Source organism: Pantherophis guttatus, chromosome 6, assembly GCF_059756535.1.
Source record: "Pantherophis guttatus breed Tessera chromosome 6, ASM5975653v1, whole genome shotgun sequence".
NCBI lineage: Eukaryota > Metazoa > Chordata > Lepidosauria > Squamata > Colubridae > Pantherophis > Pantherophis guttatus.
Window position 1 is genome coordinate 21,600,669 of NC_142068.1, and position 23,531 is coordinate 21,624,199.

General features: G+C 35.3%; 1 protein-coding gene across 3 annotated transcripts in view; it reads left to right on the top strand.

The window, feature by feature from the left end:
* Positions 1-22,666, top strand: part of SI (sucrase-isomaltase) — a 161,204-nt gene extending 138,538 nt beyond the window's left edge. For all 3 annotated transcript variants that reach the window (XM_034439061.3, XM_087872533.1, XM_034439060.3), the window contains exons 38-48: positions 3,735-3,868; positions 5,607-5,641; positions 5,730-5,846; positions 11,219-11,367; positions 12,408-12,492; positions 12,598-12,654; positions 12,951-13,075; positions 14,298-14,386; positions 16,271-16,320; positions 20,891-21,064; positions 21,746-22,666. In XM_034439061.3, the coding sequence (XP_034294952.2) occupies positions 3,735-3,868; positions 5,607-5,641; positions 5,730-5,846; positions 11,219-11,367; positions 12,408-12,492; positions 12,598-12,654; positions 12,951-13,075; positions 14,298-14,386; positions 16,271-16,320; positions 20,891-21,064; positions 21,746-21,808 (1,078 nt within the window). In that variant the 3' untranslated portion in view covers positions 21,809-22,666. The remainder of the gene's footprint in view (positions 1-3,734; positions 3,869-5,606; positions 5,642-5,729; positions 5,847-11,218; positions 11,368-12,407; positions 12,493-12,597; positions 12,655-12,950; positions 13,076-14,297; positions 14,387-16,270; positions 16,321-20,890; positions 21,065-21,745) is intronic.
* Positions 22,667-23,531: the final 865 nt, after the last annotated feature.

Below are 23,531 nucleotides of genomic sequence, written 5' to 3' on the forward strand. Positions count from 1 at the left end.
AGCGGAAAAAGATTGCAGTGTCCACCTGAGTGAACACTGTATCTGGTGGCATCTAACATTTCATTGACAATCACAACTTTTATAAAACTGCTGATGAGAAAGGAATGAATTTCAGATTTGCCTGTTGCCAGCTAGATCAAATATTACTTGAATGTCATCAGCAAACAATAATTCAGCACTAGATGTAAATGATATCTTAGATGAAGCTGAAAATGAAGGATTAAATTTTGGGTTTCTGTGTCCGTGTGCATGTGCAGTTCCTTCAAAATAATAGTAATAATATACAGAATACGTGACACTCCTCTGACTCTTATTTATTGATGAAATATTTCCTGATTTATCTTGTCCTTCACTCCAGCATGAATCCTATTTTGAAACTGCAAAAATAATATACAAAGGTTAAATTGTCAAACTTTAAAACAGAGTGAGAGTGAGGGAAAGTGCAAAGCTAAAATCGCTGAAAGGCCAAGTGGTGCACCAACACAAAACACAACAACCTATCAGAAGGAAGGGAGGAAATTAGTCTGATCTCCTCAGATAAAGGTTAAGTAGGGAGCACAGGAAGGTTGGTTCCTGTGCTGTCACCACTTAGCTTCTCTTGCTAGAGAGGCTTATAGGAAGGCTTTCAAAGGAAGTAATAAATTTTACAAAAGTTCAAGTGGGATGGAGGTGGGCTTTCATGTATCCCCACTGAAGATGTGACAATGGTTCACTTTTGTCTAACACACGGACGCAAACAAACTGAAGATGTGTAATTTAAACCAAGGGAATGTAATCAAGGTCAATCAAAGTATACGTTAGACAGAAGTTCATTTGTTTGTGTGGAAGACTCAGAGAGTTGCTCAATTTTTAAAATTACAATGCCAGCAGTGTTCCTCAAACAGAAGTTATACAGACCAACAAAACTCCACATCATATATAATTAAAAAAACATATCTAATCAAAAGAAACCAAATGTATGTGTGTGTACATTTAGATAGTTATACGGCTATTCACCCCACCGATATGACTCTGGGTGGCATATACAGATTAAAAACTAGGGTCAGAGACCAATCAGAGACAAGGGGAAAAAAATCTTTCAAAGGTCAGATACTGCCATAAGAAAGGTTCTTCTCCCAAATCCCCTCAGATGGCATTGCTTCAGGGAAATGACCACGTCCATCATGTGAGAATTAGTAGGATGATCAGAAACAGCAGGTTCAACAAATAACACAGTTATTTGTTATACAGACCTTGGTAGGCAATAATAACCACCTTGCTTCATACCCAGAAACATATTGGGAGTTAGTCCAATAGTACTGCATGAGTGTACCATGATATGTTCCCAATTATCTGCACTGCAGGTACATACCTGATATGCTCCTAATTACCTGCACTGTCACATGTGACCATCCTGTACCAAATGAAATCCAAAACCTGTAGAGAATTCCTGGAAGCTTGGCACTCGGGCAAATTGACCATCAACAGGCACATGGAAACAAAAAAAAAATCTGAACTTTCTAGAAATGCAGAACATTTTACATAGGACTACCCTGGAAGAGTATTTGGAAGCTACAACAGGATTCAGGTTATTTGAGGAACCATCTCATCCCAAAGGGACTGGTCTGTCCCCACCTGTGCCAGAAAGGGGGCATGCTGCATCAACTAAGAAAGCCTTCTCCACCATGGCTCCTGCCCTTTGGAACATATTCACTTCCCTGAAGTGAGATCTGTTCCTACTCTTTTGACCTTCCCTAAGAACTGAAGACCAGGCTGTGCCAACTTGATGCCCAGTGGGGAAGTATCACACTGGAGGTGGTTGATGAATTAAGAGAAAATCCCACCTTCACCCCCACCCCAAATATTCACCTCCTTTTCTCCCCATCTTCTAACTGCAACTTTACTTTGGATTGTAATTCTATTTTTTCATTGTTTTTAGAAATATTTATATTTTATTTTTACATTGCTTTTAATGTTATAAGCAGACTCACTTCAAAGTGAGATGGGCAGCCATCAGAACAAACAAACAAACAAATAAATAGACACCCATATACCATTCGAAAGAGACAATCACCAAGTGAAAAGGAAACTATTTCAGCAGCAATCAACACCCAGATGAGCAGAGATTAACACCAAGATTAACATTAGACCAACAATCAAGCAACAAATAATACCCCAATCAAGGAACAGCCAAAGAGGCTAACAGTAAAATGCCCAAACAAAAACTACCAAGATCACTCCCACTAAAACTGAAACAAGCCACTAGAACAGGAGTGTCAAACTCACATCATCACAGCATCATCATGTGATGTATTGGAATTATTTCCCCTTCATTAAACCGAGCATGGGTATGGGTATCATGTGACACATCCGGCCTGCAGCCTGGGAGTTTGACAGCCCTGCACTAGAATATAAAATGAGAGCAAACACCACTTCTGACTAGCACTGATAATGTTACCTTGTTTGGGTAATGAAATGTCTGAAAGAAAACAACCAAGCTCAGAGAACACCAATGACTCCTCAAACATTACCTTGTTTGGAAATCAGGATAATGTTATAATAGGTGTACTGTATATATGTATGTATTGATAACTTCCTTTTTTATTTTTATTTTTTCATATTGTTTCTCACTCGGTATTGATGAAAGAGAATATTTTCCTAAATTTCTTTCCCAGCAGAATAGAATTTTAGAGGAATTCTTATGAGTAGAATGCTATGTTATTCCACTAATTTAGTTACAAGGTGGCTGAGGGCTGTGTGTGAATATCTTTTGCTATATAATCATCTCTCAGCAGTCTTCTTTAATTAAATCCCAAGGGACGATATAATGAAAACATTCCTCCAATTGAGCTTTTTCAAATTGGGAAGCGTAGGCAGTTGAAGAGGATTCAGCATGATAGAAAAATGTGTTAGAGAAAACAACAACAGGAATAACACTCTGAATTATCTCCAACAATAAAATCAGTTGAAAAACACTGCAGGAAAAGATTCTGAGAGAAAGAATTTCTCTTACTCATTCCGAGAGAAAGATAGAAATACATAATCTTTTGTAAGATTTTGTAAGATTGTAAGATTTTGTAAAACTCCAGAGACATTTCAAGGCCCAACTGCCTCAGTATTTATGGATATGTCAGTCCTAGAGGCTAGACTAGACTAAGGATCAATGTCATATAGGTCTACAACTACTTTAAATAGAACAGCTATAGTAACATAATCTTTCAAATATGTGTGTGCTACTGTCTCCATCATTTTTATCAGTATGTGAATTAGGGTAGAACCTGTGTGAGCTGATTTCTCAAGTTAATTTCTTAGAATGGGTTTAAACCATACTTGTTTGATCATCCCCTTATCATCCCACTGTCTTTCATTCAGTTTCTGTCAGTTCTGTGTGACCTCTATATCAAATAAGTCTTTCAGCTTTGCCTTGCCAAATCACATATTGCAACAGAGAATTTACTCTGAGCAGTTTCTCAACTCAAAGTTAGGGAAATAGCAAACAGAACAAAAGGATATATTTTCCTTTATTATTGCAGGCATTTAGAATTTAAAATTTTGAAATTTAAAATTTAAAATTTAGAATATTTTATGAATTCTATATCCGCGTTCCTATTAACAATGGTTGCATGTCTGTATTTAAAACTCTTGCTGCACCCTTGTTGCAATGGTCTTATCTATTTGCATTGTATTTTTGCTTCTAAATATATATCATGGTTTTTAATGACTCACCCTAAATGTTGGTTTATTCCTGTTATTAGGGCTCTGCATAGTATCACAGGGGAACGTGGCATTATCATTTCTCGTTCAACATATCCATCGAGTGGCAAATGGGCAGGGCATTGGTTAGGTGATAACTTTTCAAAATGGGACCAACTTTACAAATCCATAATTGGTAAGTGAAAGCTAAATTGCATGCAGTTAGTAGGTTTTATGTAAACAAATACTGTTTATAAAACTTTAAGTAACAGACACTTAATATAAGTAATATAAAGTTACTCTTAATGCTTATCTACTCACTTTTGCAGTGGATTACATACATTTTTGTAGTCATCAGGTTTATTTATGTGCCTCATTTCTGGATATATCAGCAACGTATAATTAATGAAATAGGCTGTTTTTGAATATTACGAAATAAAAATCCTGAAAAATACTCATCAGGAACATTTAATCATCTCTGTTCCTAATGAATTAAACTTCAGTCTTAATACATTGAAAACTTAACAATTGCATTTTTGTCACCTTATATTTTCTTCCAGATGAGCACAATAGGTATGCAATGAAAGTATTGCATGTGAAACTGAATATTTTCATATTCCATAACACTATTCTTAGGTCCATTTAGCACACAAAGTATTTTTCCTTCCTCATTATACCATTATATCATGTACTTAATACATGATTAATTATATTTCAATGAGTCCAATTAAGGAAAACATTCAGGTTGCACTTTCTGGAATTTGCATGTGGTGTTATTATATTCTTCTACATTTATGAAACATGCCCCGAATAAATAGCAATAGCAGTAGCACTTAGACCTAATTCCACTTCATAGTGCTTTACAGCCCTCTCTAAGCAGTTTAGAGTATTAGCATATTGCTCCCAATAATCTGGGTCCTTATTTTATCAATCTTGGAAGGATGGAAGGCTGAGTCAACCTTGAGCCAGTCAGGATCGAACTCCTGGCATTGGGCAGTGAATTAGCCTGCAATACTGCATTCTACCGATGCCCCACCACAGCTCTTAAGTACTTCTTTTTGCATTGTATCTTCATCAATAAACTTGTAATTGGGCATTTTTTTAAAAAAAGAATCCACTGATAAATAATTTCTCTTATAAAAAAAAACCCCATAAAGTAATATTAAATTAAATTAAATTTAAAAAGTGCATAATAATTCTAACTTGAAACATATCACCAATTTGGGGGGAATCCTTCTAGTCTATCTTCTGAAGAAAAGCAGATGGATTTAGGATTTTCTGTAAGTTTCCAGTTTCCAATTCTGTATAATATGTATAACAGTTTTTTTTAATGTAAAACATGAAATGTAACAAAATGGATACATATATATTTAATTTGATTTATATGCCGCCCTTCTCCGGAGACTCAGGGTGGCTTACAATGCGTTAAGCAATAGCCTTCATACTTTTGTATATTAATACAAAGTCAGCTTATTGCCCCCACAAATTGGGTCCTCATTTAACCTACCTTAGAAAGGATGGAAGGCTGAGTCAACCTTGAGCCTGGTAAGATTCGAACCTGCAGTAATTGCAGGCAGCTGTGTTAATAACAGGGTGCTTTAGACCACTGTACTACCAAGGCTCTATTATATATTAAAACACATACTACAGAAGGTTACATATATAAAATGTGTACATTGAGAAAATTATACTAAAGCCAAAGTTTATTACAGAAAACTGCACTGGAAAACAAATGTTTTTTTTTTTTTAATATCTTGCAGAAGATTGAGTGGAACCAATCAATACTTGTAATTTTAATATAGACTGGCTTTAGACTGAGGAATGTACCCCCAATTAAAACCAAAACAAAATCCTTAATGTCCTATAAGAGGTTAATATAGTGATTATTAAAAGACAAATCATTTGCTAAAACAGTGTACTACTTTTTTTTTCAGGTATGATGGAATTTAGCCTTTTTGGAATATCCTATGTAAGTTTAATTCACAATAATTTCAATTGTTTCTTTATATTGTTTTTTAAAAGTGAGACTGATATTTAAATATTTTTATTATGTACAGACTGGGGCAGATATCTGTGGCTTCAATGACAATACAACATATGAAATGTGTGCTCGTTGGATGCAGTTGGGTGCCTTTTATCCATATTCCAGAAATCATAATGGCATTGGATTTATAGTAAGTTTAGAAAATGTGGTTTTTAGTATTGACATTGCCTAACGTGGTGAAAATTTCCTTCAGCAGAACCTCTGGTTCATGTTTTAAAATGCTATAGCTGTATCAAGCCATTATTCATGTTTTTGTCTGCCTCATTAGAAGTGATAACACAAGAAGAAAATACTAAACAAAAAGTAATAACTGTGATTGGTTTAGTAAAATCTGCAACTAAATCAGGGACTTTGGCTAATTTAACATTAGCGCAAAGCCTTGGCTCACCTTAAATTTGACTCAATTTGACTTAAGGTTGATTAAATTTGACTTAAGGTTGACTCAGCCTTCCATCCTTTCGAGGTAGGTAAAATGAGGACCCGGTTGTGGGAGCAATAAGCTGACTTTGTATAAAAAAGAACACCACTTGGCGGGGGGGCAAAAGCCCTACTAAGCAGGTATATACAACAGTATGAAGGCTATTGCTTAACGCGTTGTAAGCTGCCCTGAGTCTCCGGAGAAGGGCGGCATATAAATCGAACCAATAAAGTAAATAAATAATAAAATAAATAAATAAATAAATAGGAGTAACAGCCCCCACAGCTGCTCTATCCTATTCTATCTTGTTAGACTATGTCATCTCCATTTTCTTGATCTATATGAGAGATAGGATTGGCTCCCAAATCTTTACATATGAGTAGGGCATGATAGTAATCAGAGTTAATATATATATATTTGCATGGACGAACTTCCTTAAAAATGCTATAACTAAGGAAAACTAATAACCAAATAATTCATGCAGATAATCATCTTCTGATCTGGGAAAATCATTTCCCAGATTGGAAAGTCTGTTGTTTGGAAGATGAAAGTGACACATTAAGAAAAAAAAATGGAGTAAACTTCTCTCTGTTGGAAGGTCATCACTCTGCACATACAAAGCCAAGGGACTCTGGATCAGAATAAAATTAAGACACTAGTCTTATGCAAAACAACTAAAATTTCCTCCAGCAAAGTGATTTATTCAATGAAGGTTATCTGATTTGTTTTGCTAAAACTAAGAAGCTACCCAATTTGCCATGGCAAAGCAATTTGGGTAGCCTCAAACTACTTTGGATCATTGATGCAGTAAAAAACAACAACATTTCTCAGCCTTCTCTGGAAACATTTACCAAAGTATTTCAAGTACTGGGCAGCTTCAAGATAGCCTATAGCACGTGCCAAAGTCACTTAGTCTGGAAGCCTCACACTTTGTGTGAGTGGACAGTTCAAGCTGGGTGATCCCACGATGCTTGCTGATGCAGTCAACTTCAAACATTTTTTCTAGGTATCATGTGTGACTGTGAATGATGGTGATAGACAAACCTCTACCTGTCCATGTCCACTGGACAAAGAAGTGCCTCCTATGCATCTGTAAATTTGCTGCACAGACATCCTACTTTCACTCTATCCTTATTCCTGTTTTAGCTTGTTTGTTCTGCTCTTGGGGCAGGAGAGAGTAGTGCCAAAGTGGGAAGAAACCACTGAAGATATTAAATCCAGTATCCAATGCAGGACTCTAAACTCAAGACATTCTGGATAGATGGTTGTCTAGCTTCAATCCAAAAGCATCAGGGTACACAGCATCTCTCAGTAATTGGTTTCACCGTTGAACTATACTTCCACGTAAAAAGGTCCCCTCAAAAAAACATTTAATTAAGGAAGTAGGTTAAACTATTGAATCTTAAGGATTGATATAGGATATGATTAATTGATATAATTATGAGATATAGTTAGCCTTGAGAAAAGTAGGATGAAGGGAACTATGATAGCACTCTTCAAATACTCAATGTCAATAGAAGAAAGTTAAGATCTGTTTTCCTTTGTTTCAAAGTGCAGGATGCAGAATAATGGATTTTAATCATACCAAGGCTAATTCAGATTAAATGTGAGAAAAAGTATCCTAACAGTACGGGTGACAGTAGACTGTTATTCAGATTGCATTTTGAATAATCAGTTGACTGGTTGTGTTTGTGGTTGAAAATAAATTGAGGATGTTAAAACCTGAAAATGACTGTGACACAGAAATGGAATGGAATATTGCATCCAGTTCTGATCACCACAATAGAAAAAAGATGTTAAGACTCTGGAAAGGGCGCAGAGAAGAGCAACAAGGATGGTTAGTGGGTTGGAGACTAAAACTTATGAAGAATGGTTGCAGGAATTGGTTATGTCTTGTCTAGAGAAAAAAGGGACTAGGGGTGACAGGATATCAGTGTTCCAATATTTATGAGATTCTCAGTCATCCAGGTCATAATGTCCCAAAGATGTTTTTTTAAAAAGGCAACTGTCCTGTGTTTTTCCTTGTAAACATTTCGCTTCTCATCCAAGAATGGGAATGAGAAGCAAAAATCCAAGAAGAAGGAAAAACAAAGTCCAATTGCCTTTTGAAAAAGCACCTTTAGGACAGTGTTCCAATATTGGTCAAAGATATATTTTTTTTCCCCTTTCTCAAAAAATTAGAACCAAGGAGCATCCAATTAAATGGATTTGGGGGGACGGGGACCAGCATTTACTTGTGGAATAATACATTAATTAGCCCATGGAATTTATTGCTACACAATAAAGTCATAATGAGACTGTCTCCCCTGAATTTTTTAATATATAATTAATTTTTTACTAAAGAAAAATTAAATAATAAAAACCAATAATAGATAAAAAACCAAAATACATCCACCTAAAATGATAAAATGTACCTTCTTATTGTTCATACTTCCAACATAAATTGAGGTGGCTTTATACATTCTAGACAATTTCTCAGATGACATATACCACTTTTTTCTATCAGTTATTTTTGCTCTGCCATCTTCATATTTTTCCTAACATTTTTCCTTTTCTCATTATTGATTTAAAATCCACCTACTGCACCCAAATCTTTTAAGTTTTACATTATTACTTTATTCCAAGAGATTTTTCCCAAAATTATTACCAAATCATTGGCAAATACCTCTAATTTAGGGCTGGTAGCAGGGGTGGAATCTAAAATTTGTTACTACTAGTTCTGTGGGCATGGCTTGGTGGGAGGGTGTAATGTGGGCGTGGCCAACTTTTTTTTTTTTTACTTTTAAAACCATTTTTTCTACAACCTCTTCGGCTAAGAGGTTGTTAAAAATGCTTTCAAGAGGCTCTGACGATCCAAGCGGAGTTCCCTGATCAGCAGGGGCTTTTTTAAAAAGCCTCTGCCAATCAGGGAACTCCGCTTGGATCGTCAGAGCACTTAAAAGAAAAAAAGGTTTTTTTTTTTCTTTTAAATGCTCTGACAATCCAAGCTGAGTTCCCTGAAATCCTCTGCCGATCAGGGAACTCAGCTGGGATTGTCAGAGCATTTAAAAGAAAAAAAACCCTTTTTTTCTTTTAAATGCTTTTGATGAGCCGCACGATCATCAGAGGCTTTTTTTTTAACTTTTAAAAGCATTTTTTTTCAGCCAAAGTTGTAGAAAAAATGCTTTTAAAAGTAAAAAAAAAAAGCCTCTGATGATTGTGCGGCTCAGCTGGGCATGGGGTGTGGGATTTTTGCTACTGGCTCTCCAAACCACTCGCATCCATCGCTACCAGATCAGGTGATCCAGTCCGAACCGGGAACATTTCACCCCTGGCTGGTAGTATTCAATAATCATTGCTAAGCACTGTTATATTGATACTTTAATATTCTGCAAATACCAATTGCAGAAGAATTTGTCTCCATTATCTGCTGTGAGAATTCCAAAGCCATCTGATTGGCCACCATAAGAAACAAATGCTGAGTAAGAAGGTATATAGCCTGATCCAACAGATCATGTTCTTATGATGGATTCTGGTTAATTGGATATGTTCAGATGGAAGTTGATTTAAATGGCCAACGACTCAAACTATATGGTTCTATAAACCTTAGGGTCTGCTAGGAACACAGTGCTGACTTAAATCTGCAAAAATTAAGAAGTTATGTTTCCACACATTATAGTTGTTTATAACAAAAGGGGCAAAAAAAAAAAAGAAAGTGAGTGGGAGATAAATCTCATAAATAGGCAGAGAAATTAACCGATCTGGCCTCTGCTGGCTGCTGTATTCCAAAGTGGAGAACAGCAAGGTTAGAAATATATTGTAGAAAATAGGTTAATGGAGTAAGTGGGGAAATAAATTCAGGAGGAAACAACACTTGCATACTTAATAAGACTAGTGAAGAAAGATCTGGTTTTATTGTATATTGATAAAGGACCAGAAATTCTGGCCTGCCAAATTTTAAATATTTGCTGCTGAATTAGGTGGACAGAACTGTGAAGTGATAACTGCTAGTCCACCATTCAATCTGTTGCATGGTTTTTCTTTATGAGATAGACTTTGTTCTATTGAAATATTCTTTCCCACTAATTTGCCCACTAATCCGTGAATGGTAAATTTTCTAGAAAGTATATACAGTATCCTTCAGTGTAACAAAGACTATATTGTACTTGGTTTTGCTGTCTCCTTATCATGAGTCTGTGTATTTGTGCTGGTCTGCATCAGTGGTGAAATCCGGCTGGATCTATCTGGCTCATGCCCGGTAGGGCTCTGCCCATCTGCTGGGACATCATTACGTCCCATTTTTGACCCTCTGCTCATGTGCAGAAGAGGTGAACACTTACATTTCCGATAGCGGAAATGTAACGAAAGTAAGTGCATTTCACTACTGGTCTGAATGTCCAGAAAACATAGCATAGGGTACATAAACTATACTCATGGTCACATGGCTAGGAGAGATGGTGGAGGAGAGGAGAGTGGGATAATTGTCACTACTTATTATTGCCCCTCTTTCTTTCCCTTAAGGATGGGGGTGGGATCTCAGGTGTTTGTTTGTTTGTTTTTTATCCCTCAATCAAGTATATTCAATGTCAACAGTTATTTTTCTGGATTCTCCCCTATTCCAAATTGGGAATTTTCTGCTTACGTTTTGGAAAGTTATCCTGAAGATTGGCAAACAGAAACTGTCTTGAGCTCCTTTACATAATTCATTCCAGCAGCCCACTGGGTTGAAAGAACAAAAAGAAATGGTTCAGTTTTTAAAGAAATTAGAAACATATTTTAAGTCCACAATAGTCATTAAGTGGCTCAGACAGACATATCCCTAATTCACAAGAATTTAGGATAGCAGAGAAAATATGGTACAATCAGATATGCAAGATTCTGTTATACCAAATTGAAATCAAAATAGTTTTAACTTTCTTGTGGCATTGATTTTTTGGTCTGGTGTACCTAAGTGGGACTGACATCCATCTAGAAAATACAAATATATTATTTTAATTTTTTTTCTAATGCTTTCTATGCATGTGAGAAAAAGCAAGGAAATGTGGATGTAGCAGCAGAGTGACAGTTTCTGAAAATCTAACTATTATATTTATTTGAAATTTTAGAGGCAAGATCCTGTAGCTTTTAATAAGGAATTTGAAGACATATCCAGGAACGTGCTCAATACCAGATATACTTTGCTTCCATATCTGTACACACTAATGTATGAGGCCCATGCCCATGGTAGCACTGTTGTGCGCCCTTTACTTCATGAGTAAGTATTGAATATTCTTGAATGCTCATTTCAGGTAGATGTTCTGTAGAAAATCCTTCTGTCATCTTGAAATTGTTCTGATTCTTTTCTAGTTTATAAAAACTGAAGGAACACACACACACACACACACTTACTGATTAGTTATTCCAGCAATTATAGGAATACTCAGTATCAAATCCTTCCTATGACTGCACAAAGCATTGCCATTTATAAAACTATCTGACTAAAGTCATTTATTTTTCCTTCAACTTAAGAAGCTGAGATGAGCTCCTTCTTTGACCTGCATTTTTCTGGGACAAAAATATTATACAGTTTCTATGTTATGGTATAATATAAACAAAATGCAATTAAACACAATTAAATATCTAAACGTCTACTATTCAGTGAATGTAAATTCTTAAAGTTTATATTTTAAAAAATAAATAAATAAAAAGAAGCCCAAAGTTTGAATATTATTTTCATTCATACCATTATCATTGGGTGACACTCAATAGGAAAATTGTCTTGGATATGAAGGTGTATCAATAGGTGACTTTTAATTAATTAATGGTGTGTGAGCTTTCAAAGCTTAGTTTTTGCTTGCAATAAAATAACAACTAAATATGTCCTTTTTAAAAAGGAAAACATGCCCTTCCTTTTTTTAAAAAAAAATAACTCAACAGGTTGGAAATTTAATCTCAAGAGCAGCTACATTTTTAAAACATTTAGAACAGTCTTTTCAAACCAAGTATATATAATAGCATTTTTGGCACACACCCAGGTATTTGATTTTTAAAGAAGCATAATGCTCTTATTGCTCTAGACCAGATGTTTAATCAGAATATACTAATAGTTTTAGATAACTTGAAGTAGATGTGCAAAAACTTCTGGTTAAGTTTTAATGGAGATGGAGGAGGAGGAGGAGGAGGAGGAGGAAGAGGAGGAGGAGGAGGAGGAGGAGGAGGAGGAGATGATTAATGTTTTTGTAGATAAAGAGCAGAGCCAAAACCTGAAACCAGCCCAACCCTGCTCTACATAATGATTCAGTATGTTACTTTTAGATTTACCGATGACAAAACAACATGGAGTATACATGAGCAGTTTCTCTGGGGACCTGCATTGCTCATTAGTCCTGCACTACATGAAGTAAGTTGAGAGAAAAAAATGAAAAGTAAATATGTGTAAATATATTTTTCTTCAAAAAGAACCATTCATATTATATTTAATATTAATACATCTATTTAAATGTAGAACGTTACAGAAGTGGAAGCTTACTTTCCAGATGCCCGCTGGTATGATTATTACACAGTAAGTAATATATCTCTTTTTCTTCCTTGTACCTGCCTTATTCCTCTGAATTTTAGGACAAACATCTTTAGTATTAAGTTTCCATGCTTTCTTCTGGCCTCAAATTTCAGCTGAATTCAAGAATAAGACCTTGATGAAAAAAAGGAGGGGCACTGAACAAAATACTGATGGGAATTTGAACCAAATGTTAATGAAAGCAGCCAAAGAAACTTTATTTGAGTTATCCAATAAATGTGGAAGAGTGTGTAACTTTTGTGGGATAACAACATGGAAAATATTGTCTTCTTTACAAATAGGAGGAAAACATTGGCACAAGGCGACAGCAGAGAAGATTGCCAACTCCTCTTGATCACATCAATCTTCATCTCAGAGGTGGCTATATTATCCCATGGCAGCTACCTGGTTTAAACACCAACATCAGGTACGAGCAATATGTCACCATATTGGTAACTTGTTCATCAGTTTTGTATTGAGAAGTTGCTTTTTTGTTTTTGTATAAAAACAAAACATTTAAAAATATATATAAAAAATGTTATAAAATAGGTAATTATGTTATAATTGTTCACTGCCCAGAGTCACTGGGTTGAGATAGGCAGTTATAGAAATAGATAGATAGATAGATAGATAGATAGATAGATAGATAGATACCGAGTTTCCCCGAAAATAAGACCCTGTCTTATATTTTTTTGAACCCTGAAATAAGCGCTCAATTGCCATGTGCTCAAAAGTCTAATTGGGCTTATTATTGGGGGATGTCTTATTTTGGGGGAAACAGGGTAGATACCTTGTTTTCCCAAAAATAAGACCCTGTCTTATATATTTTTTTGCCATCAAAAAAAGGCACCAGGTCTTATTTTTGGGGGGGGGATGTTGTCCACTGACTCACCTCACTTGTGCCTGTCATTTGTGCCCATCACCCCCAGCTTCCTTTTCACTGTCAGAGGACTTCAGGAACTTCTTAGGCTTCGGATAGTTGCAGCCAGGCCTTGCACACCTTGGCTCATTTCTTCTGTAGCCAGCAAGGCTTTCCTGAAGGCCTCTGTAGCTGATAAAAGAGCTCTGGATCAATCCAGAGCTCTGTGATCAGCTACAGAGACCTTCAGGAATTCTTGCTGGCTGCAAAAGAAATGGGCCAAGGTGTGCGAGGCTTTGCTGCAACTATCTGAAGGTAAAGAGTAGGGCAGTTCCACCTTCCATTCCCACTCTAGCTTAATTTTTACCCGTGCACCCTGGAGTGGGAGTGGTCTTAATTAGGGTTTATTTTGGGGGTAGGGCTTATATTGGGTGCACATGTAAAAATCAAGCTAGGACTTACTTTCTGAGTAGGTCGTATTTTTGGGAAAAGATGATAGATAGATAGATAGATAGATAGATAGATAGATAGATAGATAGATAGATACAGATACAGATACAGATACAGATACAGATACAGATACAGATACAGATACAGATACAGATACAGATACAGATACAGATACAGATATAGATATAGATATAGATAGATATTAAATCTTCTCTAAGTGTGGCTAGACAACAGATTCTTATGAAACCAACATCCTCTAGCCCAAGTTAGAACAATAATGGAAATAAATCAACTTTCTTTTTTTAAAATGTCCTTTCTCTTCTTTTCTTTTTTCTTTTAGTCGAAAAAATTTAATGGGACTTACAGTTGCTTTGGATGATAATGGGGCTGCTCAAGGACTTCTTTATTGGGATGATGGAACAACAATTGGTAAGTATAACCTTGATAAATTAATCAATAGATTTAATTGGCTTCCAATATATAACACTCACCATAGAATGCAAAGACACATTGAAGATAATACTGAATTATAACCCTGTTAGGGTGTTTAATTGTATAATGCACATTATTGAAAAGAGTGCATAACTTGAAAAAAAAATGTCGTTAATTCTAGGACAAGTAAATATTTTCTGATTTAAAGCATCATTTTTGCATGGCTCTCAAGAACTGTAGAAGATAATGCCAGAATGTAGGGCCTAAATTTTTGGCCCTTAAAACAAACAAACAAACAAACAGTTGCATCGTTCTGTTGGATGTTTACCTTTTTCTTTTAGCTTTCTTGTATCGGCAAATACATAGAAATTGTTCCAACCAAAATTTAATTTTTCTCCAGTTGTAGCAATGAATTCTGTTGCCCAACTATACTTAACACAAACATGTACAAGTATTTCCATTAGAAATTCATGCTTTTGCTCACTATTTGGTTACTTGCTTGTTGCTGTTAGGAAGTTATTCGGTCTATACTTATAAATTTATTTTATTTGTGAAGAACATATTAGGTAATATATGTAAGTGTAAGCATGAATTGAATACATAAAATAGATGCAAATAGAGGAAACATTAGGACAGGGACGGTAGGCACACTGGTGTTCTTATGCATGCCCCTTACACTTGTGTTTATTTAACTGGATGACACTGCACATAACATTTCCCATAGATTTACTTACTGATTTCTTGGTAAAACTGATGTTCTTTTCAGGCCTTTTTGGTGATCTCATCTCATTGGACTTTGCAAAGGACAGGTTGAACGTTAACAAAACAAAGGAGATCGTTGTTGATTTTAGAAAGAGCTGGCATAGTCATACTCCACTTTGTATGAAGGCTGCAGTTGTGGAGGTGGTCAATAGTATGAAGTATCTAGGGATGCAGATAAGTAACAATCTGACTTGGTCTCTTCATACGTTATCTTTAGTGAAGTGTGCAAACCAGCATTTGCATTTCCTGCGCCGGATGAGGAGAGCACATCTTTCTCCTCTGTCCTGGCCACTTTTTGCAGAGGCACAATTGAAAGCATTTTAACAAACTGCATCACTGTTTGGTTTGGTGGCAGCAGTGCCTCAGATAGAAAGTCCATACAGAGAGTGGTAAGAACAGCTGAGAAGATTATAGAAAGCTCACTTCCCATTATTCAGGATACTACCTATAAACAATATGTGCTTAGAACTCGAAGCATTGTTAGAAACCCCACACACCCACTTCATGCCCACTTCATGCTCCTTTCTGGGAGGAGGTTTCAAAGTATCTAAAGCAGGACTACTGTATTCTATAACAGCTTTGTTCTTTGTGCCATCCGTCTGGTAAACTTGCAAGATTCTGGTTTTTTTCCTGCCATTATGTATACATTCAAACCAGACTGTGTTGTTTTTCCATGTCATATATATGTGTGTATGTGGGTATATGCATAAAGGTTATATTTTGAGAAGGCAACAAAATTTCATTTTAATGTATGCTGATTAGGGTACACTTAAAGTGACAATAAAGTGTTCCGTTCTGTTCTGTTCTGTTCTGTTCCATTCTATTCCATTCCACTTTTTCTAGAGGACAGATTCATCTTATCTTGTGCTTGGAATGCTTTGTCAGATGGCAATGCAACTATTCCTCAAGGTTAAGGAATGCATTTCTTTATTTTAATTTTTAATTTAATTTTATATTTTTATTATATTCTTCATTTTTTAGTGTGTTTTATTGTAAACTAAACACAGTGGCTTTTGGGCAGTTTAAATATTGAATGAATAAATGAATGAAATGGTGGGAAACAGCCTGTCAGAAACATGGATAATATAATAATCATATATTGCAATTCTTTTATTACAGATGCATATGAGAAAGGACTTTACCTCCTACACACGTTTAATGTCAGTCAGGTATGTACATTTTCTAGGCATTATTTCCTGATTGAATGAACCAATACAGGTAGTCCTTGACTTACAGTTCATTTAGTGAACATTTGAAGGTACAATAGCACAGAAAAAAACTGGCTTTTGACTGTTTTTCACACTTACAACCATTACAATATCCTCAGGGTCACATGAGCAAAATTTGGACGCTTGGCAACTGATTCATATTTATGATGGTTGCAGTGTCTTGGGGTCACGTGATCACCTTTTGCGACTTCCTGCCAAGCAAAGTCAATGGGGAAGCCAGATTCACTTAACAACCATATGACAAACTTAACAATTGCCATTATTCGCTTAACAACTGTGACAAAAAAGATTGTAAAACGGGGCAAAAATCACTTATCAAATATCTCAGTTAGCAACAGAGTTGAATTCTGTTCAATTGTGATCAAGGATTACCTGTACAGAGAAATCAATTAGGTTTCTATATAAACCCCCCAGAGGCAAACAAGTATCACCAAAATGGTTTCTTCGAATCAATTACTTTCCAATAACATTTGGAATAACATGTCCAATAACATGTCTGTGTACAGAGCAAAAGAGAGAAAGAGAGAAAGATGAAGCAAAATGTGTTTGGAGAGAAGGAGAGAGGGAGGGAGGGAGGGAGGGAGGGAGGGAGGGAGGGAGGGAGAGAGAGAGAGAGAAACAATATTGAGATTTTTTTTTCTCTCAGATTACTTTCATACTTGCTGCTGTCTCATTCTCATATATTTTCAAACCCTACAAGCCTATGTAGTCTTCTCATTCCATAGCCACACAAATCATTTTTACACCCCATTCTTCCTGTCCCACCATTAGATGGAATAAATTTCAGGAAGGGACTCATAAGTGATTGACAAAATTCAGGTGTAATAAGTCAAATAGTAGTGTCTGTGTAACCAGAATTAGTTGAATAAGAAAACTACAAGTGAAACAAGCAATTAACTGAGTACCTTTAAACATGAATTATTCCTTGTCACCAGGGAGTGGAGTGGGGGGGGTAGGGGATTATTGTTTTTACTTTTTGTGCATTGAGTTTTTATTTTTGTAAGCCACCCAGAGTCATTGAGAGTTAGTGGGTGGCCGTATAAATTTTCTTAAACAAACCAATTCTCTTAAACAAACCAATTCTCTCAAACAAACAAATGGAAAATACTTGCTGATTCAGATCTTACCTGATTTCTGGAGTCCCTTTTCTAGCCTGCAGGCATTGTGTTCAATAAAAATCAGTGGGTCTCAAATTTGTGTAATAGCTATTTGCATGGCAAATATTTTTTGTTCGTTTTTGATAGTAAATATAATTATGTCATTCTATATACTCTTGAGGTAGTGCTATTAAGGTAGAAAGAATAAGAAAATTGTTATTTCAAGATATTTTTTGAGAATGCTATTTTTTTTTCATTTAATTTGATCCATTTGTTGGCACAGAACATTACATTTAGAAAGAAATACTTTGCAATCATTTGCTATTATAATTCAGAGATAAGTGAATGACTGCTTCTTTTCATAATAGTGAGAAAGCTCTTTGCTTTCTGGTGTTCTTCAAAGAAGTCTTGAAATATTGCAAAAACTTGAACCCTCCAAATGTCTCTTTATCAACTTTCCAGTGTTCATTCTTCCTAATCACTATTTTGTCCCTTTCCTGTTCCAAAGTGTATGGATCTAATAGGTTCTTTTCTTTCAAACTACAGCTGAAACAGTTGAAGAAGGTCTAAAAGACTTGTTTTTGCTATTGTAGAACTTTCAGGCTAAATTTAGATTTCCCAATCTGATATAACTGGAAGATCAGTTTGAGGCTTTCAAGTTAAATTTAGACTCATGGCACAATTCTGCAATGTGGCATACCTGCAAAAAATTATCTTATGTTCTCTTGAAGATTGGGTATGGAGATGTATTTGAGAATGGGTTGTGCTTACAGGTTCAATCAAGGTTCAAAATATTGTGGGTTCGGATAATAAATATACAGGTTTTCCTCAAATTTCAACTATTCATTTAGTGACTGTTCAAAGTTACAATGGCACTGCAAAAGGTGATGTATAACTATTTTTACTTAGACTGGATTTGGTATTTTTATTCACTTACTTATTCACTTTATATTTTATATTTATATTCTGGCATTTTTATCCATCTACTGCAATTATTATGTACACAATAATGTGAAATCCCAATGCCAATTCTTTTGGTGATATGGCCTTGATAAGCACTGAGGAACCTAGATGTCATATTACTATTGTTGCCTTCAAAATTCTTGGCGAGAATTTTGAGATTGTTTACTGTTGTCTCCTTCCTAAGACTATGAGAAAGTGACTGGTCCAAGGTCACTTTGGGCCTGAGGCAGAACTAGAACTCTTTCCAGAAACTAGCCTGATGTCATAACCCCTACACCAAATTGTCTTTACATTTTTTTATTGCAGTCCAAATTATTAATTTGATCAATTAAGTTGCATATGATTTCAAATATGATTGAGGAATGAACAAAATAGATAAAGATTAACTAATTTATCACTGAAGCTATCTTGCTGAATATTTCAGTGATATAGATTTTTTTTTATTGATGCTTTAGTAATATAATGCAATTACAGAACTATTTGTTCATATAATGACTTAGAATGTTAATCAGTGTCCATTGTTTTCATTTATACTAGAGAAAATTATACATTATTTTTGTGGATATTACATATTAAGAAGGAGGAAGATGAACAGTTAGGAAACATGAAAGATAGATAGATAGATAGATAGATAGATAGATAGATAGATAGATAGATAGATGGATGGATGGATGGATGGATGGATGGATGGATGGATGGATGGATGGATGGATGGATGGATGAATAGATAGGATAACAGGGTAACAAGGTAACAGGGTAACAGGGTAACAGGATAACAGAGTTGCAAGGGATCTTGGAGGGCTTCTAGTCCAATCCCCTGCTCAGGCAGGAAACTCTATACCAGTTCAGATAAATGGTTGTCCAATCTCTTCTTTAAAAGTTTCAGTGTTGGAGCATTCACAACTTCTGGAGCAAGTTGGTCTAAATGTCAGGAAATTTCTTCTTGGTTCTAGGTTGCTTCTCTCCTTGATTAGTTTCCTTTCATTACTTCTTGTCCTGCTTTGGAGCATAGGTTGATTCCCTCTTCTTTATGGCAACCCTTTAGATATTGGAACACTGATATGATGTCATCCTAGTCCTTATTTTCATTAAATTAGACATATCCAATTCCAGCAACCATTCTATATATGTTTTAGCCTTCAGTCCCCTAATATCTTTGTTGCTCTTCTTTGCTCTTGCTCTATTAATTAATTAATTAATTAATTAATTAATTAATTAATTAATTAATTAATAATAGAAACCATGAAAGAAGAAAAAACCCTACCCAATAATAAGAAACAAGCCACTAACTATAATAGCTATATTAATGGAAATTATATATTTTTCTTTGTATATAGTATAGGTATTTTGAATATTAAATATTTTGAATTACATATTAAAACATTTCAGTATTGTTTGATAATTACAGCAAAATGAAAGAAGGGAAAAAACTCTAATCTATACCTACTAATTGGTATGAATTAGGGCAGGGGTGAAATGCTCCCGGTTCGGACCGGATCGCCCGATCCAGTAGCGATGGAGGCGGGTGGTTCAGAGAACCAGTAGCAAAAATCCCTGTCCCCCCCCCACATGCCCAGCTGAGCTGCACAATCATCAGAGGCTTTTTTTTTTTTTTTAACTTTTAAAAGCATTTTTTCTACAACCTCTTCGGCCAAAAAATGCTTTTAGAAATAAATAATAAAAAAAAAAGCCTCTGATCATCGCACGGCTCAGCTGGGATCGTCAAAGGCTTTTAAAATAAAAAAATCCCTTTTTTTCTTTTAAATTCCTCTGACAATCCAAGCTGAGTTGCCTGATTGGCAGAGGCTTTTAAAAAGCCTCTGCCGATCAGGCAACTCAGCTGAGATCCTCAGAGCCTTTTGAAAGCATTTTTTTACAACCTCTTCGCCGAAGAGGTTGTAGAAAAAATGGTTTTAAAAGTAAAAAAAAAAAATTGGCCATGCCCACCCAGTCACATTACCCCCCCCCCATCAAGCCATGCCCACAGAACCGGTAGTAACAAATTTTAGATTTCACCACTGAATTAGGGCATCTACCCTACTTTATCTACATGTGAATTATACATAGGAAGATTCTCAATCATCCAGGTCATAGTTGTCCCAAAGGTCTTTATTCAAAGGCAACAAGAAGAGATGCAGAATAGCATGGTTGCCCATAGTGAGAGTTGGGCATGTTAAACCAAGTACAATAATAAGTAGGCAAAGCTACATTTAGATTTACAATGATCAGTAATAATCTGTAAATTCTGGTCAACAACTCAAGACATTGAGCTTTTATCTACAGATTATTAGAAGCCACCACCATTAAACCTTTTGCCAATATTCCTATTGCTGCTACTTTCATTCTCATCATATTGTCCCAATAATACATTACATGGTGGAACCAAATGTAGATGATGGCAAATTATGAAATAACTTTATCAATAAATATATTGGGGAACTGTCTTTCAGAATGTCTTGGATATCAGAATTGCCCATCAAGGATTTTTTGACCCAAATAACTTAAAGTTTGGTGAAGTAAAAGTCTTAGGGGCCCAATTCAACTCCTCTCAAAGTGTGGTTGTACTTCAGAATGATGCAATCATTCCATCTCCTCACAAAGTGATGTATAACTCTACAAATCAGGTAAGGAAATAATAATAATTTTAGCGTTAAGAAGAGCATAGTATTATCCCTGTTCTATTAGACCAACACTTTTTGAGATTCAGGATCCAGTTTCCCACAGCGATTATGTGGCTGCCTGTGGAAAAACACCAAGCAATATATGATGGCTTCTCCATTTTGTGGTTTTCCATTACTTGCATTAAGTAATATGATATCAGTGACCCTCAAGACAACATGAGGACTGATAAATATCAATAGATGAATTTTCCACGAACTCAGTTAACCCTGTTCTAAAAACAGCTGTGCCAGCCATAACTATTTAGTGTGGACACAATTCACTAGTGTTGTGATGCATTGTAGTCTTCAGATAGTGACCTAAACTGATGAAGATGAAGCTATGTGGAGTAACAGAGCCATCCTGTTATCTGTATATTATGGCACTGAACTGGCAGACCTAATGAGAACAGGATGAATGTGTGGCATAGTCAATCAAAGGAGAGTTAATTATAGTGAAAAACAAAGTGATTAGATCTGAATGGAGATGAAATGTTTCCTTCCCCAAATTCCATTGTTTTCTACTGCACTATATATACTTGTACATCTTTTATATGAGAAATCAATTGTACTTCATATAAATGAATTTCTATTTATATACAGGAACATTTTATTAAGTTGATCATCTCCACTGTTTTGTTTCCAAAGGCAATGCACATTACAGATCTTCACCTTTTCCTGGGCCAAGCTTATGCGCTACGATGGAACTAGCATCTCTTATGCGACACAGAGAAACACTTTTGTCATCTGTACTTATCACAAGTTTATCATTTCTTAAAGATGATCAAGAGTTCAACTTTTTATGCTTTCAGAATACAACTATTCTGGAAAACAGTGATAACCATAGAATGACTCCATTACTGAGTAGTTTTGACTTTACATGTTTCAATAATCAAAGGGAAGAAGTCCATACTTCATTCAAGATTCATCTGTAGTGTAACTTGTTCAACCCAATGCTGACAAAATGTTGATAAACTTCACCTCAACATCAACTTTAATCATTGCATAAATGGTCCATTGCGATTCCTGTTCAGCACTTTAAAATCAAGAGCCTTGATAGTACAATGGTTTAGTGCACCCTGTTATTAACACAGCTGCCTGCAATTTCTGCTGGTTCGAATCTCTCCAAGGCTCAAGGTTGACTCAGCCTTCCATCCTTTCTAAGGTAGGTGAAATGAGGACCCAGTTTGTGGGGGCAATAAGCTGACTTTGTATAAAATATACAAAAGAATGAAGGCTATTGCTTAACGCATTGTAAGCCGCCCTGAGTCTCCGGAGAAGGGCGGCATATAAATCAAATTAAAAAAAAAAAAATGTATGAAAATCCTTGTGAGTTTTAAATGATCTTCTCAGTGAAGACTCCAACAATAAGTAATTTCTGAATTTAAAAAAAAAAAGGTTTTCTGAATGGAAAACCAATTTATGTTCTATATTTGTTAATGGTGCATTAGAAGTGCCAGTCTTTGCATTGGGCATAACTTGGTATATTCACTATTCATAAGGTCTGGTGAATGACTGCTATTGGACTGTATTATTGTAATTTGAGTAAAAGTCAATATTGGAACCAGAGCTCTTTTCTTGTATTATTTTTCATTAAATACATTGTATGAGTAAGATTTGAAGATTCAGTTAAGCCTTAACAGCTTATTCCTAAAGAGATCTGTTATCCCATCATTTGCTCAGCTTGTAAAGAATCACTCAGTGTTTTTTTGGTCAAATATTTCATTTTGGATCAAAAAAACAAACCGCTTTTAAAAATTATGGCTGCCTATGGGAGGTAAACGTTAGGGAACTGATAAAAGGATTAAGGGAATTGCTCCTTATGTCAGTAGTTAGCTGAGGATGCCTCCATGCATATTTGAATTCAATGGAACTTAGTTCCACATAATTAAAATTCAATTCTTCACACACCTATCTGGAAGAAAATCCTGATAAGATGAGAATAACTTTTGAAAAATGCATTTGGCTTGTCTTTAAGATACTGTTTTATGTCATACATTTATTTTTTTTCTCAGTTTATCAATTAAGTAATTCCTATCATTTTACTGTTTGTGTGTGATAGAGCTAAATTTAAATATCTTTTGGTTTAGCTGATTTTGAAGGAGAAGTTGGAATATTTCCTTTAATTATGTCATTAAAATCAAATTGGTCTATATTTTTCAGCTGCAATTAAAGGTAAAACTATTTAATTTGCTTTTGGAAATTATTTCTATATAGTTTTTATTAATGCTGTGTTCTGCTGGATTGACTGAATTTTGATATTACTAATTTTAGTATAGGATTTTCACAGACCACTTTGAATGGAGCAATAACTAGGAGTATTTAAGAATTATTAAATGAATAAATACATAGAAAAAGTGGTGGTTTTTTTTTTTTTTTTGGTGGAATTATGCCTGCATTGCCATGAAGAAAAGTTCAGGCACTCTATAAATCA